The sequence below is a fragment of the Miniopterus natalensis genome, chromosome 5 (assembly GCF_054644295.1).
Source record: "Miniopterus natalensis isolate mMinNat1 chromosome 5, mMinNat1.hap1, whole genome shotgun sequence".
In the NCBI taxonomy this organism is placed as follows: domain Eukaryota; kingdom Metazoa; phylum Chordata; class Mammalia; order Chiroptera; family Miniopteridae; genus Miniopterus; species Miniopterus natalensis.
In genome coordinates, this window is record NC_142085.1 from 83,788,662 (window position 1) to 83,804,807 (window position 16,146).

At 42.1% G+C, this 16,146-nt stretch overlaps 1 protein-coding gene across 1 annotated transcript in view; it reads right to left on the reverse strand.

Moving 5' to 3' along the window:
* SYNE1 (spectrin repeat containing nuclear envelope protein 1) overlaps window positions 1-16,146 on the reverse strand; it is a 346,443-nt gene that overhangs the window by 160,322 nt on the left and 169,975 nt on the right. The window contains exons 58-70 of the mRNA XM_087817695.1: window positions 15,384-15,527; window positions 14,894-15,049; window positions 13,172-13,336; window positions 11,488-11,660; window positions 10,078-10,231; window positions 9,287-9,430; window positions 8,311-8,475; window positions 4,726-5,043; window positions 3,693-3,848; window positions 3,365-3,535; window positions 2,454-2,780; window positions 1,185-1,337; window positions 735-902 (exon numbers count right to left, since the gene is read on the reverse strand). Coding sequence (XP_087673821.1) covers window positions 735-902; window positions 1,185-1,337; window positions 2,454-2,780; window positions 3,365-3,535; window positions 3,693-3,848; window positions 4,726-5,043; window positions 8,311-8,475; window positions 9,287-9,430; window positions 10,078-10,231; window positions 11,488-11,660; window positions 13,172-13,336; window positions 14,894-15,049; window positions 15,384-15,527 — 2,394 coding nt within the window. The remainder of the gene's footprint in view (window positions 1-734; window positions 903-1,184; window positions 1,338-2,453; window positions 2,781-3,364; window positions 3,536-3,692; window positions 3,849-4,725; window positions 5,044-8,310; window positions 8,476-9,286; window positions 9,431-10,077; window positions 10,232-11,487; window positions 11,661-13,171; window positions 13,337-14,893; window positions 15,050-15,383; window positions 15,528-16,146) is intronic.

The following is a 16,146-nucleotide window of genomic DNA, read 5'->3' on the forward strand; positions in this document are numbered from 1 at the left end:
AAAATTCAGTTTCTTATTACTGTCAGCAAGATTGTTCCATGAAATTGTGACCATATGACATCTGTCACCTGGCACATTAATTACTAAAAATACATGTGAGTGAAAATAAAAATGTCTCATATCAGTACCACAGTTTGTGATTTACAAAATGTTTTCACAATTATCTCCTGTGATGTCCTCAACAGCTATGTGATGGGGCTGATATCATCACCTCCCTCTACAGAGGAGAAGGAGAGGAGGCTCAGACTTGTGCACTTGACACCTGTACAGTTTTGTTAACCAGTGTCACCCTAAAAAATTCAATGAAAAGGATTTTAAAAAGGTGGAGGTTCAGAGAGGCTAAGTTCTCCCAGCTAAGAAGGAGAGAGTCTGGCTGGAATCCAGACTTTCTGACTACTATTTCTGTATCCTATCTTTGGCTGTACTTTTCTAAATTAAAGATAATCTCTTTGATAAATTATTCCATAAAGATTAAATTTTGCAATAAGAAACTATTAGCTGGGGAAAATGCTACAGTGTGTTCACAGTTGAATGCCAGGATTCAGCTATTGAGTCACTTAAATATTGAATTCAGCTGTTCTCAATTATCAGACGTTCTCAAGCCTCAGACCTGATTCTTCAATCCTTAAAATCCAGAGATGCGAGTGTGCGCACGCACACACACACACACACACACACGGGCAAGGCTTTGAAAGCCGTCCTGTATTCTTCAGCTCTTTAGAGACCAGACGTACCTTGTGGTGGGCCAGTTGCTGGGTGATTGTCTCTAGGCTGCTCGTCTCCATGAGGTCAGGCGCCACCAGCCTGCCTGACATCTGCAGCAGCCACTTTTCTACTTCCTGGAGCTCACTGTTGTAATCTTCATGGTCTTTGACCTTCACCTCGAGACTGTGAACATGCTCCTGTGAAGCCAGGTGCCCGTTAGAGATGACTTTCAAGCCAAAAAAAACCTACTCAAAACTTTTATATTTTGAAAAGCCCAGTGCAACTCATAGGGTAGGTAAGGTTACATATATCACAAAATTACTGGGATCAGAAAAAACAGAAAAAAGGCATTATGCCATCTGAATAAATGGAAAAATACCCATCCCAGCCCTTAAATTTTTTCTGACAGAGAAAAAGGAGTCAGGATCCCATTTTGGCAAATAAACACACTTCGCATTGAGTTTCTGATGTCCCCTTACCTTTCCTGCGCTGCAGAGGTCCTGATAATCACTCTGAAGCTTCTCTATCTTGTCCTTCAAAGTAGCATCCTGCACCAGTTCCAGAAGAGCGTCTCCTTTCTCTTGCACCGATTTCACTGATGGCTCGTGGGACAGCACTATTTGTTGAAGTGACTTGAATTACAAAAAAAAAAAAGAAAGCCAGCTCATTTGTGTGATCAAGGTGGATATACCCTTGAGACCTGATACTTATTTTATAAATCTATAAATGTAAAACATTAAAGCAAATGGTTTTTAGGGATAATGTAGTTTTTAAACACATCAAATAGTGTGGAGGAGGGGCTGTGTTTGGCTAAATTGAACAGTTTCTATTTCCAGCATCCACCCCATTCCTCGTTCCTCTCAGCAGAGGAAAACATTCAACAGAAAACGAGGCACTGTCTTTTTATTTTGAGTTCATGGAGCTAGCGGCAGCTTGAAGTGCATGTAAAGTTAGGAGGCAAATTCCAGCTGCAACGCTGCTGTACAGGCTCACAGCACTATTTAAATACATCAAGAGCTCAGTGGTTCAATGACACGCTGTCAGACTCGGCAGAAAAGCCCAGGAAGGGAACAGACATATTGGCTGGAGGAAAACATTCCGACAGGGAAAGCTTTGAGGTAAGTCAGCTCACAGCTCGTAAAGACTACCGTTTAATCATTCAGGTGAAATTTAGAACACAAATTATTCGGCTGATAAACTTCCATAATTGTTTCAAACATTTGAACAGATGAAATCTCTCTCTCTCTATATATATATCATGTATAGCTAGCTATTATATTCACACCACCATTTATTCTTTGAAAAACTAACTTCCAAGATGTTTAGCTATAGTTGATTAATTAGAACTTACTTTCTTACAAATATTGTATCTCATTTTAAATTAAACTTATAGGCCTTGGGTACCCAACGATGAAGGGTACCCAACATGAGAGAGATGAAACCTATAGGTGTGAGATCCTGACGCCAGGAAGATTTATCTGAGGGATCCCTATAACTGGATCACACTGTGAGAACAGCTCTCCATTCATTGACACAATCATGGAATATCAGGCAAGTATCATTCCTGGGTGGAAATATAACTTGGATGTACTGTATCTGGCCAAATAAATCTGTATCTCTCACCCCAGTAGATAGACATGTTATAGATGTTTTCCACCCCCCACTGACGGACACGCCAGGAATCCTCTCCCTGCCACCCAGTCCCCTTATGGTCCTCCTGCACTTGTCAGTGAGCAACAACACACTACCTTGTATTTAGATAACTGAGCTTTCTTCTCATATAACTCCATTTTGGGCTCTTCAGGAGCCTGTAGGATTTCTTGGTATTCCTCTATCCACTGTGTAAGTGCTTTGTATTTATCTGAGAATTCCTTGGCTAAGTGGAGGCCTTTCTCCAGAGTCATGTGCTCTTTCCGAACAGTGCTGGTCAGCTCGTTCAACTGCTCCACGTGACCGTGGATCTCGTTTCTTAAAGTGTCTGCCTCGCTGTCCTCCAAGAAGGCCAGTGCCCTCTCTCCTTTCTCCCGGGCCGATTTCAGCAAACTGTGGCCTTTCTCCATGTCTTTTAGCAATCCCTGAGAAAGAGAGAGAGTAGGAAGCCAATACTGAGTTAACCTTATTTCTTCTTTTTAAAAAGACGACTTAGAAGCCCCATTCTTGAGTCCACGATTGCCCTTTAAAACCTGTTTTTGAAGTTATAACCAGTTTTGACCTGCCAGAAATCAGGGATCCTCTTTTATTTACATCAATATAGGTTTTAAATTGTCTTGATCAATAGATCATTTCCAAATCAGTGACTTGAGACAGAATTTGGTGTTTCTCTTATCTTCAGCAATGTTCCTAAAGATCTGAGTTAAAACTGGTACCACATGGTGCCGTCAACTTGAGATAAATTTTTTGTCTTAATTTTTTTAAGTGTTAAGCTGGAATTTAGTGAAGAACTTTGTGAGAAGTCGCGTCCAAGTAATTCAGATGAGATCATATACCAATAAATAAAAGTCTGCTTTAGGCCTTAAATAGGTAAAACTCAGCATTTAAGTGAAAACTCAAGGACCACCCATTACTCTGGGCACGTGCCTCCCCATAGCTCCGCGGGAGAACGGGGCAGCTCCGTGAAAGAAGAAAGGCTGGGACACAGGCACAATGTCGGCATGCCTACCTCCAATGTCTTCATTTTTTTCCCCATCATCGCTTTATCTACTTTATCAATTTTGGCAGCCACATTCTTGAAGTTTTTATAAGTAGAGCTGTACCAATGAGAGTAGGAACTTAGGGATGATTCTGCTTCCTCCAAACTCTGGATCTCTTCTTCCAGGAATTTTATTTGTTCCTTTGAAAAAAGGACACAAAATTGAACGGTGAATGAAAGACCTGGGCCTATGCCTTTCCTGATAAATATGTGTCTTTCCTGGAAGGAAGTGAGTGAAGGGAGGGGCATTGTGGCTTGTGAAGGGAGCTGGTCGACAAGGAGCGGCTGGGGGCCTCACCAGCACTTGGAGAAGAAGGGTCTGGTATCTGGACGTCAGCTGGGTGGCCTGGCAGCCCAGGCGGCTGCTCACGTGGCGCTCGTCCAGGATCTCCTGGGCTCTGGCTCCCACGTCCTCCACTTCGTCTCTGTACGTGGTGATTTCCTCGTGCCACTTCTGAAATTAGTAAATATCGCAAGGAAAGGTTTAATCTTGGGCACTATTGAGTAAGACAAATACGTATATCTTCTTAATGATCTTTTGATCAGTGGAATATATTTACTCTGAGATATAATTTTGAAAATATGTATTTAACCTACATGAAAAATTGTATTACAACAATGTGATAAAAACTATGAGTTCTTGATTTGGGCACTTTTCTGTATATATTACACTTCAGTTCAAAAAATATATGTTTTTATATAGATACAACTGTATTAATAAGAAATGATTCCACTGTATATTTAGAATATATGTATTCTGAGATATAATTTTGAAAATGTGTCATGAAAAATACAATATCATGATAAAAGCTGTACTCTTTGAGTTTGAGTACTTCTTGTATATATTACACTTCTGTTCAAATTTTTTAAAGAGGAGTGGCATACATTTTGTATAGTCTGTTGTACTTAGATAAATTTTAAACTAGATGAATAATGAAAAAGCCTCTGAAGGCCTAAGCATTATTTTGAGCATGTGTACCAAATTTGCATAAAAATTAGAATAAAACTAAACCGCAAATATTATTTCAATGCACTATATTAGAACAATTGCAAATCCGAACTATAAAGTTAAATGACTGTAATATTAGCATTTATGTATCTTTACAAAGCAAGGTGATAGGATAGAGGAAGAAAATATAAAATATTTCATTAAATTATATTTTATTAAGGACTAACTTAGGATTCTACTCATCATTGCCATTAGAATGCTCCATTGTAATTTACGTTAACTTTCTTTTCAAGCAGAAGATTTTGCAAAATCTAAACTTTGGACAAAATGAATTACTAAATATCTTAATGAAACAAACTGCAAGGCAACTGAACTGACTGACCTTCATTTGATGTAACTGCGTCTCCTTGGCTGCCCGGTTAGACTGGCGCCCGGTCCTGAGACGCACTTTCTCGTCCAGCGTTTGCAGCCAGTCGTCTACTTGCTGAAACTTCTGCTCCATCAGCCTCAGTTTGTTGACGACACTGTTGAACTGAGTCCGGGTCTCGGACAGCCTCTGCTGGTATGCCTGCCAGTCCTGCCGGAGGGACTCCAAGGCCCGGTCCTCCGTCTGGGGGATGCCCGACGGGATCACTTCCTCCCGGGTGTGCAGCGCCGAGTTGAGCAGCGCCTGGCCCTCGGCGCAGCGAACCTGCAGCTCCTGCGGGGGAGGCACGGCTGTCAAGCCTCCTTCAAATCTCACACCTGCGCAGGCTAACATGTCTCACCCGAGGCACCTGTGCCACCTTAACTTCCCGTTAGGAAAGAATGATTTTATTCTTAGAGAAAACAACATTAACTAACAATACTATTTCCCATCAGGAGAAAGATTTGCAAATATTTCCTATTAAAATTATCAAACCACATGCAAAAATCCACACAAATAACACACACATAGGAGTTATTTGTCTCAATCATCTAAGAAAGAATTTCTGAAATTTGACTTTTAGGTTTTTAGGCACAAGTACTGTGATTAAAGAGCTATTGTTTAAAAGAATAACCGAAGCCTTTTATGGCTCATAATCTGTTTGAAGAGCCGAAGGCTTCTTGCTCTGACATTGAACGAAATCAGTTCCACGCTTGCGGTTGAGGCAGGAACAATGGGCCATCTTTTTCTCAAAGAGAAACTTTGCCAGAGCCAGGCTCTAGGGAAGGTGCTGGCCAAGAAAAGTTGGCCCAGGGTAGTAAGTCATACTAACTTGGGAGATTGAATTGTCACACCTGCCAATGGGATGCTCCCAGGTACAAATACATTTTCCTCCAGCAAAGCATAAGCCCCAAAGATTTATCCTACAGGTTCAGTATGAACCAACTCTTGAAGAGCAAAAACTATGATTTATAGAAAGAAAAACTCTTATCTTTAAAGATATTGGCAAAACCATTTTATATACTTTCACTTGGGTTGGAGTTGGGTTAAAAAAATCGACACTGATACTTGATCTATCAGCTAAAGCTGAAAGGAGCCAAGTCAAAACCCACCAAATGTGTTAAAAGCATCAACATATTTAATCAAAATACAGTATTATAAAGATATTTAATATCAATTCAGACCATGTGAAATTGCTAATATCTGACTATTTTTACCTACAAAAAGTGCACTTTCAAATGGTACAAACTAATGGACATGTTTCTCCTTAGCTATGGTATCACCCCAAGAGTGACATAATGTGAACACGTAAGTGGAAGAGAGCAACATATATGGCACAATATTAATCAAACAGCCATAGACACAGAGCTTATATCCCAAAGTTCTTAAAAATTTTTTTAAGTATTTTTGTACTTTTAATCTCCTCTTTAAGTCAGGAGTTAAACTTTCTCTGCAAAGGGCTGGGTGGTAAATCTTTTAGGCTTTATGGGCCACACGGTCTCTGCCCCGTAGGTCTGAAGTAGCAACAGATGGTAATAAGTGAGTGGGTGTGGCCGTGTTCCAGTAAAACTTTATTTTAAATACAGGCTTAACTCTGGCTCTGGACTGTCCTTTACTGGCCTTTGTCCTAAGTTATTCATTTTCTCAATGTATCACCCTTTCCGTATTTTACAACTGGTTTTGCTATGGTACAAATCATCGCTGTGTTATATAAATTTGTATATGTTCCATATTTTAAGTATTCATTCTGAGGGAAAATACAGTTAATAGTTTTAAAGTCTGTATGTTCTAACAGCCCTCAGCTTATACAAGATAGTGCAGGGAATGTGGCTCACGCTGCTGGCCGAGCCCCCTACCGTTGTGCGTATCGTAGACCATTAAGATCCTAAAGACTGTCTGCTGGGCACTTAGAACATCACAGTGCTCTGCTACCTTCTGCCACTATCACCTTATCTCCTTTTTAACATCGTGACAACTCACCATGTAGGAATTATTGCATGGTGAGAAAAGGGGTTGGAATTGGGTTTGGGCCACCTGCCTATTGACTGAAGTGAAACATTTTCTTCTGACCGGAACCAAAGAAACATCTGCTGGTGACGACGAACTTACTGGCCCAGTTCCCACACAGAAGCCTAGAGAGCTCAACAATTGCTTTTGCCAACAGTGTCTGGAGGGAAGAGCTGAGAGGGGTTATTCAGCAAAAACAAAGTCAGCTCTACTAAAATAAATGACGGCAGAGAAACCTGGCAGAGCAGAGCATCCTGCTACTTTAAAACAGAATGGGCGAGATCCTTAAATAAAAGAATGAAATTATGACCCTTTCAACTTATATATTTATTTCATGAATGAAGCATTATTTAAATACATTTTTCCCCCATCTAACATAATCCTTTTTCACAAACAACTCTGTGGAGAAAACTAAGTGAAAGAAGTTCTTTCTTGCCTGAAGTTGCCTGTCAGGTCCCACCAAGGATTAGAATCTAAACTTCCTAACCTCAACCTTGTGCTCCTACAACTATTCCTGAGACCTACTGAAATAGCCAGGAATTTCATATACTAGTGATAACTGTCTCAGTCCCTGCCTTTTCCATCTGTGCAAGCTGTAGGTACATCTTGCGCAATCCTGAACCAATTCTGTTGAGGGCTGACAGCATGCCACTAAGTTCCAACACATAGCTGATGGGACATGGAGTTTTCTCACTGGCCTTTCCCCATTCTCCACTATGTATGCTTGGCATCCCCTTCTTGAGATACCTCCCAACCCCTACCTATCTGTCTAGGTAGATTAAAGGCCTCTCTGATGCTCCCATAAGATTCCTTGCATTAGTTTACTATTGTCCTTATCACATTGTTTATAATGATCTACCTGTGAGTCTGCATTTCACATTAGATTACAGTCCTTTGAAGGTAACAATAATATTTTAATAGTTTTTACCTGCAGTAGCTAGCCAAGTGCCTGCACTGTATTAGTCAGTCAATAAATGCTAAATGGTAACTAAGTAAAGTGATTAGGACCACTTTCCACTAGGTCTGCCATCTTGCCCTGAATCGAAGTCTAAGCCTGAGCACCAGTACTTTCTCTAGCTCCTCTAATTCATTCTTCTAGGACCCTGACCTTGGACGTGTATCCCCAGCGATAGAAGTTTTGGTTGAAATCAGATGGCCCAAGATGGTGCCACCAGTTTGACTTTATGAAGTATCACATTCTATTGGCTCTGGATGCCATGTCCCATATCTAAATGAATCTTTTAAGAAGCAATGGGTAGGTGGGCCCACCAACACCATAAATGAGACCACTACCCATTCCTGCCAGAGGCCACCATCGTAACTGAACAAACTCCTCAAGCCCCAGTCTCACTGGGTTTAAGTTACCTGCTAAATGATCTCAACTAGTAAATACTACTGAGGTCCCAGAATGCTCTAGATCAGACCTTACTAGAGTGTCATTTAATATGTATTAGCTATGTATAGGATTCAAGATCCTGTTAACTTCTCATTGATTAAAAAATAATTGCATATTCAGAATGAAGGTGATTTGCTTTAAGATAAAACAGACTTTACCTGAAGACCCCGCAATGTGGTTTCGTGAGTGTGGGTATCACCTTGAAGAACTGAGTGCTGCTCCAGCTTTTCTAGCTCTTGTCCCAGCCAAACCTCAAATGCCTTGAGGTCTCTCTGGTACTCTTGGTGCAGGCGAACCCGTTTCTCAGACTTTGTCACCGCCTCCTATCATTAGAATTTGAAATGATCAGATGGGAATGAACACAATACTACATGCAGCTTCAATGTACCGTAAGGACTCTCTGTTGGACTTTTAGAAAAGCATGCTTATTTAATCATTGGAATATAGTTTCCTAAATAAATGAAGGTTCAAGGTTTATGTAAAATTTTAAAAATAATATTAGGATTAGAAGAAGTTTTAAAGATGATTTTGTTGAATTAACGTCCTGATCTCTGAATTCCTTGTGAAGTGTAACACCAACATACTAAAAAAGTGAATTAATTTGTCATAAAAATACACTTTGGCTTATGAAGAAAAGGGAAATTCTTATGTATTACCGTAAGGAAGGATTTGGACTCCCTGCGGATCGATTTTTCTTTGTACTTTGTCTAATAAACTAGGATGTGCTTTGAAAAATTACTTTTATTGTATTTGTGGGGCCTCAGTGCAGAATGATATCATGGATGCAGATCTCCTGCTTTAGAAAACTCTCAGCACCACCCACACTAGCGCATTTATAAATCTTTGTTACAACGGTGTTCAAAATTTTTCTTAACTTGGTAAATTTCTAGGAATTCCTAGTTGAGAAATATTTTCTTTCAGTAACTTTCATATACTAACGTTATTTGAAAGTTTTTGTTTGGTTTTGCCAGCAGTTTATTTAAAGCATTAATATTTATTTTGCTATCTGTTACATCATTGTCTTCTATCTGCTTCCACAAATCTATCATTTCCAAAAATAAAGGAGTCTTTAAGTAAGCGCAGCTCCAAACATTCCCACCCCAGTGAGTCTACACGGAACAGGGTTAGCCGTACCTTGGCCCTCTCCCTGATGGCTCTGTATCGCTCCTGCAGATCCTGGAGCTCTAACTGGGTGACATAGTGCTCTGTCATGCTGGCCCCTTTGATCTCAATGGTTTCCAGCAGGCTGCTGTGGCTCAGTACTTCTTCAGTTAATAACTAGAGAACATTTAAAAATAATAAAGGAGTTAACGCATCTACCATCATATCAGTGAGACTGATAATATTGAGATATTTTAACTGTACAGTTGACAAATGATCTCAGGTAATCCATTTGTACATGGATAGATAGACCCCTCCATCTCTATATATGAGTGTCCCTGTGTGTGTGTGTGTGTGTGTGTGTTTTATTGTTGGAATACTATATCCGTAAAAAAGATTTAGGAACATATCCCCAATATTTATCTACGTATCTATTTAAAAATCCTTACATGCAGTACTGTACTAATATGAGCATTATGAAAAATATACAAATGTAGAAATACAAAAGGATGTGGTAAAAAGAAAGCATTCTTACTTCCTAACGATGAGTAGGCTAAAGACATTACAAGTTCCCAAATTTTAAATGGTGTGTATCATAAAATATAGATCATTGATGTTTCCCTGGAAGAGACCCTCTTCACCCACGTAATAAAATAGTCACAAAGAGAAGTCTAGCTTCAGAAGCCATTCGAAACGATGGCACAAGCCCCTAGTTTCTTCTGTGTAAAGCCTGATCTTACTGTGCAGGGGATCACATCTGTGCATGACCGTGGCATTCTGAAGAAGCTGTCAGAGGACAGCCGGACTCGGGAACCCAGCCCCACCTTGGCCTTCCCGAGAGCGGCCGTCTTGCCCCGCAGCTCCGCGCACGGCCTCTCCCACTCATTCAGGCCGGCTTCCACGCCGTCCATCCAGCCGGAAAACTGCCGGACGTCATCCTGGTAACTTGTCCACTTAGACAGGGCTCCTTCCAGTTGGCTGAAAGGTGTGCGAAAGAACAACCGTCTGTACTGAGGAGCTGCGGCTGTGTCTGCCCTTCCTCTCCACCCGCAGGAAGTGCACACAGTGATCAGGACGGGGTAGGCTTGGGGTGCTTATCTAAGCCGGGGCCCTGGAAGCACAGCTTCAGGAGGCCAGGGACAGTGAAGCCCAGGACACCAGGCAGACAGGGGGGCTGCGTATAAAACCTGGAGTCAACAATCGGGTCACAGGAGATGCCGGGAGAGGCTTTAGGGCAAAACCTGGAGAGACCCCCCAGCGAGGCTTTTATGGAGCTGAGCAAGACTCCAGATAGGGGGAGAACCAATACGTAACCCCATCAGCGTGAGCAGGACGTTCAGGGGAGAGGGCGAAAGGAATTAATACAAGAAGGAAGGACCGAGCAAGAACACGCATGGCCACTGTCTTACATGAGAATTAGAATCAGAGAATTACAGTGGAAAAACAGGGTTAACATTTCCTGTATTGGCCTAATGATTAAAACCTGATTGTTTCTCTTACAGATAAATTGAGTACTTCCTTCTCTCAGTACAGAGGTTATGTTTTTAACTCCCTTGATCATCTGTGCCTCATTTTACTGCCATGGGTTGGGTGCTTTGTAGCAAACACTGGGCTCCACCCAGGTGTACCCCGGACCACACCGCTGCAGCACCCCGAAAACAGAATTCTCATGGCCAGCTCCACGCCCTCCGGGCCTGAGGACAGGCTCTGGTCCCTATGCCCTCTCGGCTTCAGGAATATATAGGTAAGGGCCAGGCATTCTTGCCCCTGGCCACCCCAGCTGCCCTGTTCTTGGGTGGGGTAACTCCAAGGCACATGTTCCACTCTGGTTCCCAGCACTGCCTGGCAGGATTCAGTTCCAGCTGCCCACATGCCCTTTACCGGCTGCCTGCCCTTCCTCATCTCAATTTGCCATCCCCTACTGGTGTTGCCTGCGGTGATCTCCCAAGGAAACAACTTGGTTTTAACTAATATATCTTTACATGATGAAACGTTTATCTATCTTTAACTTTTTAAGCAGTGACACCAATAAGCTAAACATGTAGATATAGTACACAAGGCATAGTGTTGCAAACAACCTAAATGCAAGATTGTACCTGCCAGTTTCTTTTGTTCTAATAAGAAAAAAGGAAAGGGAGAGAGCGCGCCAGCCTGCCCCAGAACAGAGTGCTACTGAGTGGCTGCACTGATCTTTCAGCAATGGCTTTGCAGTAGTGGGCTTTGGTTCCTCTTACCTTTTGCAACGGATCACTGCAGACAAAAGGGAAGCCCACATGTCCTTCACACTCTGCAGCTGCTGCTGGAGGGCAGGGATGCCTTCTGGGGCAGTGCTCTGGAGGACAGATTCCCCTCTGGTGACTATCATTTTCAGCTGGATCTCCTTCTCCTGTTTCACCGATAACAGAGCCTATAAAAGCGAATACGAGGTCCTTTGTCATTTGCATATTGAATATTTCTGGCTTTCAGTATCTCAGAGCTCCTGAGATTGTGGAATGATATGCATTTGTGTTGAGCCTTGGATCTCTCAGGCTGACCAGGTGAAAGGTGGGAGAGTCACCTGATGCTGAGTGCCAGTAACCAGTCACTTGTCACCCACTGGTCTCCAGGTGGCCTTGGCTTTGCAGGCCTCGACTCTTCCCTGAATAATGCCTCCTTTCCACTAAAGTTTTATTTTACTGGTTTTTAATAGACTACAGTAGAATTCATGAATTCTCAAAGTCACAAATGGAGAGCTTTATAAATGTGAAGGTCTCTGGCCCAACAAACAAAGAACTGTGATTTGTTTTATATATTATTAACTTATATATTTTAAGTTCTTCATAAGCACTTATCTTTTTCTATTTAAGAAAGAAATCTGAATCAAAGTTACAAAACTGGTGTGATCACCTGAAAGACAAAGCTTCCTCTCTCCCCCTGACCTGGACCTGCCAACCTCCAGAGTCAGCTTCAGCCACTCATCACCCTCAGGGAGGAACTGGTGGCAATTTCTCACACACCATGCTGTTTGTTTACTCTGGCTTTTGCTCAGAATTTTTGAATGTGGCATCATTCTCAAGTATCAGCTTAGGTATCAGACTTCTTTAGAAACCTGCTCTGGCTCTCAACCCATCCGTCCTGCATGGCTCCACTCTGTGTCTATAACCATAAACATGACCCTATCTGCTATAATTGCTCTCTGTGTTTCAGCCTCCAGCTGAAATCCTTGAGGACAAAGATTACACTTTGTTCATTTCTGAATCCTCGGTACTAAGACAGAGTGACAGTCTCCTAGAAGACACCCACATATGAATGAGAGACAAGTGAATGAAGAATCATTATTTTGCCATAAATGGAAACTGTGTTGGATGGGAGAGTTGACTACATGATATAGGCAGGCAAGAAAATTAAACACGATTGAAAATGTTCTGCCCTATAAAATGTTCCATTGAAATACTTTCTCAGAATAAACGTGTCAGCAATGCGATCTGAAACTAGCTTCTTAACCAGCTTTCAGGCAAATCACCACATTGGGTAGTTATTTTATTTTTGTGAAGCATTTATGTCTGAACCTGTTCCAATGATTCAGGAAGGCTTGGGCTTGCCCACCCTGTGCACATAGAGCATTCTGAGATTTCCCATGGCGAGAGGGTGACATAACACTACCACACAGAGGGTGACTTAAGAAATTTTGAGGCTCTGGCTGGATGGCTCGGTTGGCTGGAGCATTGTCCCACACACCAAAAGGTCATGGGTTTGGTCCCCAGTTGCGGGAGGCAACTGATTAGTGTTTCTCTCTCACATTAATGTTTCTCTCCCTCTCCTTCTCTCTCTCTCCCTTCGTCTCTCTCTAAAATTCAATAAAATATATCCACAGGTCAGGATAAAAAAATTTAGGAAAACAAAGTCTGTCCATTAGAGATGTGTTTCTGAAATGCATACCTCCAGCTTGAGCATCCTGCTGTCCAGCACGCTTTTGTCAGATGTCGGGTGGGAGTAAGAGTCGAGCATGTGAACCACGTCTGTCATCCAGTCTTGCAGCTCTTTCACGCCAAGGGAGAACTGATTGTGTTCTGCAACAATTCTGTCCAGTCTTGACACTTTCTCCTGGAAACGACAGACACGGTTTCCCGCTGTCCATTCCACAGAGCTCTCACAGCCTGAAGCTACCCAAACTGGCAAGCTAACTGTCTCGTTCAGATAACCAGGATCGGCCATAGGCTCATACGCTGCACGGATGTGATGTGTGTCTGCATTAACCTGAGAGATGTGTGAACTCTTTCTAAATAGGAAAAGTGTGAGACTCATTGGGTTGAAAATCAGAAAATTAAAATTTCCAATTTACTGTCCCTCAACTTGGTTGCTATTCTTGATGACAACTGGTTCATTTTTTTCAGAATCAGTAAAATTTCTTTCTAATGCCTTGTCTGGGAGACCAATCAAAGTGGTTTCTAGCTTTCACATAATCACATTTGGCTGAACTGATACCACATGACCTCCACTGTTAGCAAGGGTTCTAAAAAATTTATTTTCTGAGATTTTTGTAATATCGCTAAATTTTAAAAGTTAGGCCATAAATATGATTTTTAAAAATTAATTACAACTCATATCCAACATAGTGAAGTTTATCAATATAATTTTACAGCTCGTCAAGCATTCAAATATCTATTGATATTTGGTATCTAAATAAATACAAAGGAATAGAAAGAGGTCCTTACTTAATTCTAATTCTAGCTATGTGCCAGATCGTCTAAAGACAAAGAAAGGAACCTATTCAGAGGAAAAGCACTTGTGTAAACATAGTCTATTTACTCTGAGTCCATATTTGTGTGACTGTGTCAACGGTGTTTTATTGAGGATCTGAATTAGCAGATTAGAGTAAGTCCATGCTAAAATGGGGGATGCCAAATTAAAGAAGAGACTAAATTACAATAGGATCCCAACAGTCTAAGACTGAAGATGCAAAAGACAAATATAGGGAACAAATGTCACAAGCTACACAAAGCTCCTAGTAGGCTTGCCCCACCAAGTTCAAGATCAGATCAGTCTGCGTCATGTCAGCTGAATGTCTAAATGAGATCATAGTGGGCTCCCATTTCCTGTTTTCTAAGCTGTTAGAAAAGAAATGTAATCGGTTAAACAAGTCATTGTCAGTTTTGAGCTCTGCTCTGTTGACTGAACTTAAAATCTCAATCGACACATCCTTGACTACTCTGTAATGAATATAAAGAGTTTAGAGAAATTAAAAAAAGAAAAAAGATCCCAAACTCATTTTATTTAGTCCACTAAAATTTAAATTCCTTTGGATTCTTGTTTTTCTAAAATAATTAGATTCCATAGGCCCAAACTGAATTCTGCCTTATGTTTATCCATTGAGTTTTCAAAATAAAAGCTCCCGAGAACATGCCAATTCAGTGTAAAGGGAATATTCTGTGCGCTAATGGAGACTGGAAGTCCCTTCAATCCTTGGGACCTCCCTCGCTGTTTGGACAGCCACATTGAGATGACACAGCACAAATACGAGACTCATGTTGCAGGGCTGGGAGAGACTTACACGCCTTATTTCTGCCCTGGGCTTGCCAGGCCGACACCCGCACAACCCCACTGAGACTGCAGATTTGGGACACGGGCCCACACTCACACACAGCACATGGCGGGCGTTACCTTCGTTACATTGCTTAGCGCTAGATACTGAGCAGACAGCTGCGACACTCTGTGCACAAAGCTCTTGCTGGCAGCTTGTCCTTCCCACAGCTGCTGAGCTTTCTCTTTTAGCCTGTTGAGCTGAGGCTCGTAGCAGTTTATTTCCTCAAGGACAGACTGAAAAGCACAAGCAAGTTACTATTAAGAGGCTGGGGAAAAGCACATCGCGAAGGAGCTTTGGCCCAAAGAGCACAGAAATCAACACGGGCGAGCAATCGGTGCACCCCGGAGGCTTGATTAGCTCCAAGCTACACGCGGTAGAGACTGTAGGACAGAAACAAATCCACCTCAAAGGAAAGCCGGGACACATAAAATCTGTCAGAAATAGGGAAAGGGGACAGGCTATCTCAAGGCGGCATCATTGAGTTCCAAGTGCTCGGGGCGCCTGGACACTGGATGCGGGATGCACGCAGGCGGGGGGAGAGTCGCGGCCCTGCGGCCCAGTCTTCACCTGGAGCTTCTGCTGCTCCCTCCTCTTTGCGGGCAGGTCGTACAGGCGGCTGCTGCTCTCGTGCACCATCTTCTCAGTCTTGCTCAGCCAGTCCTGCACAGGCTCCGCGCTGACTTCAAAGTCCTTCATTTGGATCTTCAGATTCTACAGGGTTTCAGATAATATTGGCATGCACAAAATTTTAATGGCAAACGAAGCCTTTCACTTGGCGTTCAATCTGGCCCTACTGACCCCTCCCCTTCCTTCCCTGTTCCCAGTATCTGGAACATTCTATCCTGCACCTTGGCACCTGTATGATTTTTGAACACCCTTTAAGAGCTTTTTATAGACCTACTTTTAAAAAATGACCTTTTCCCTAACTACCCAGGCCTGGTTGAGAGTCAAGGTCAATTTGCTTAGTATACAACACATTTCACTATTTGGCCCTAATCTTCATCACCAGTCTTCTCTTTGTTGCTCTTCCCCCAAAACCCCACGTGGATGTCAGACTTATTAAAGTCCTGTTTATTGTTGGCACATAACCCCTGGACCTGCACATCCAGGCCTTTCTACCCGAAATGTACATCAGCCTTGGCAAGTTCAAAGAACGTTTAGTCTTCAACATTCAGTTAAAATGTCACCTCTCTGGAAACCTTCCTCGACTTCCCCAGTGGAATTACCTGCATTGCATCCTTTGAATTACTATCGTATGCTGAACATACCTGTATTACATTGCAATCACCTCTTTATATACTGTTTCCTTTTTTAGAAAGCGAGTTCTCTG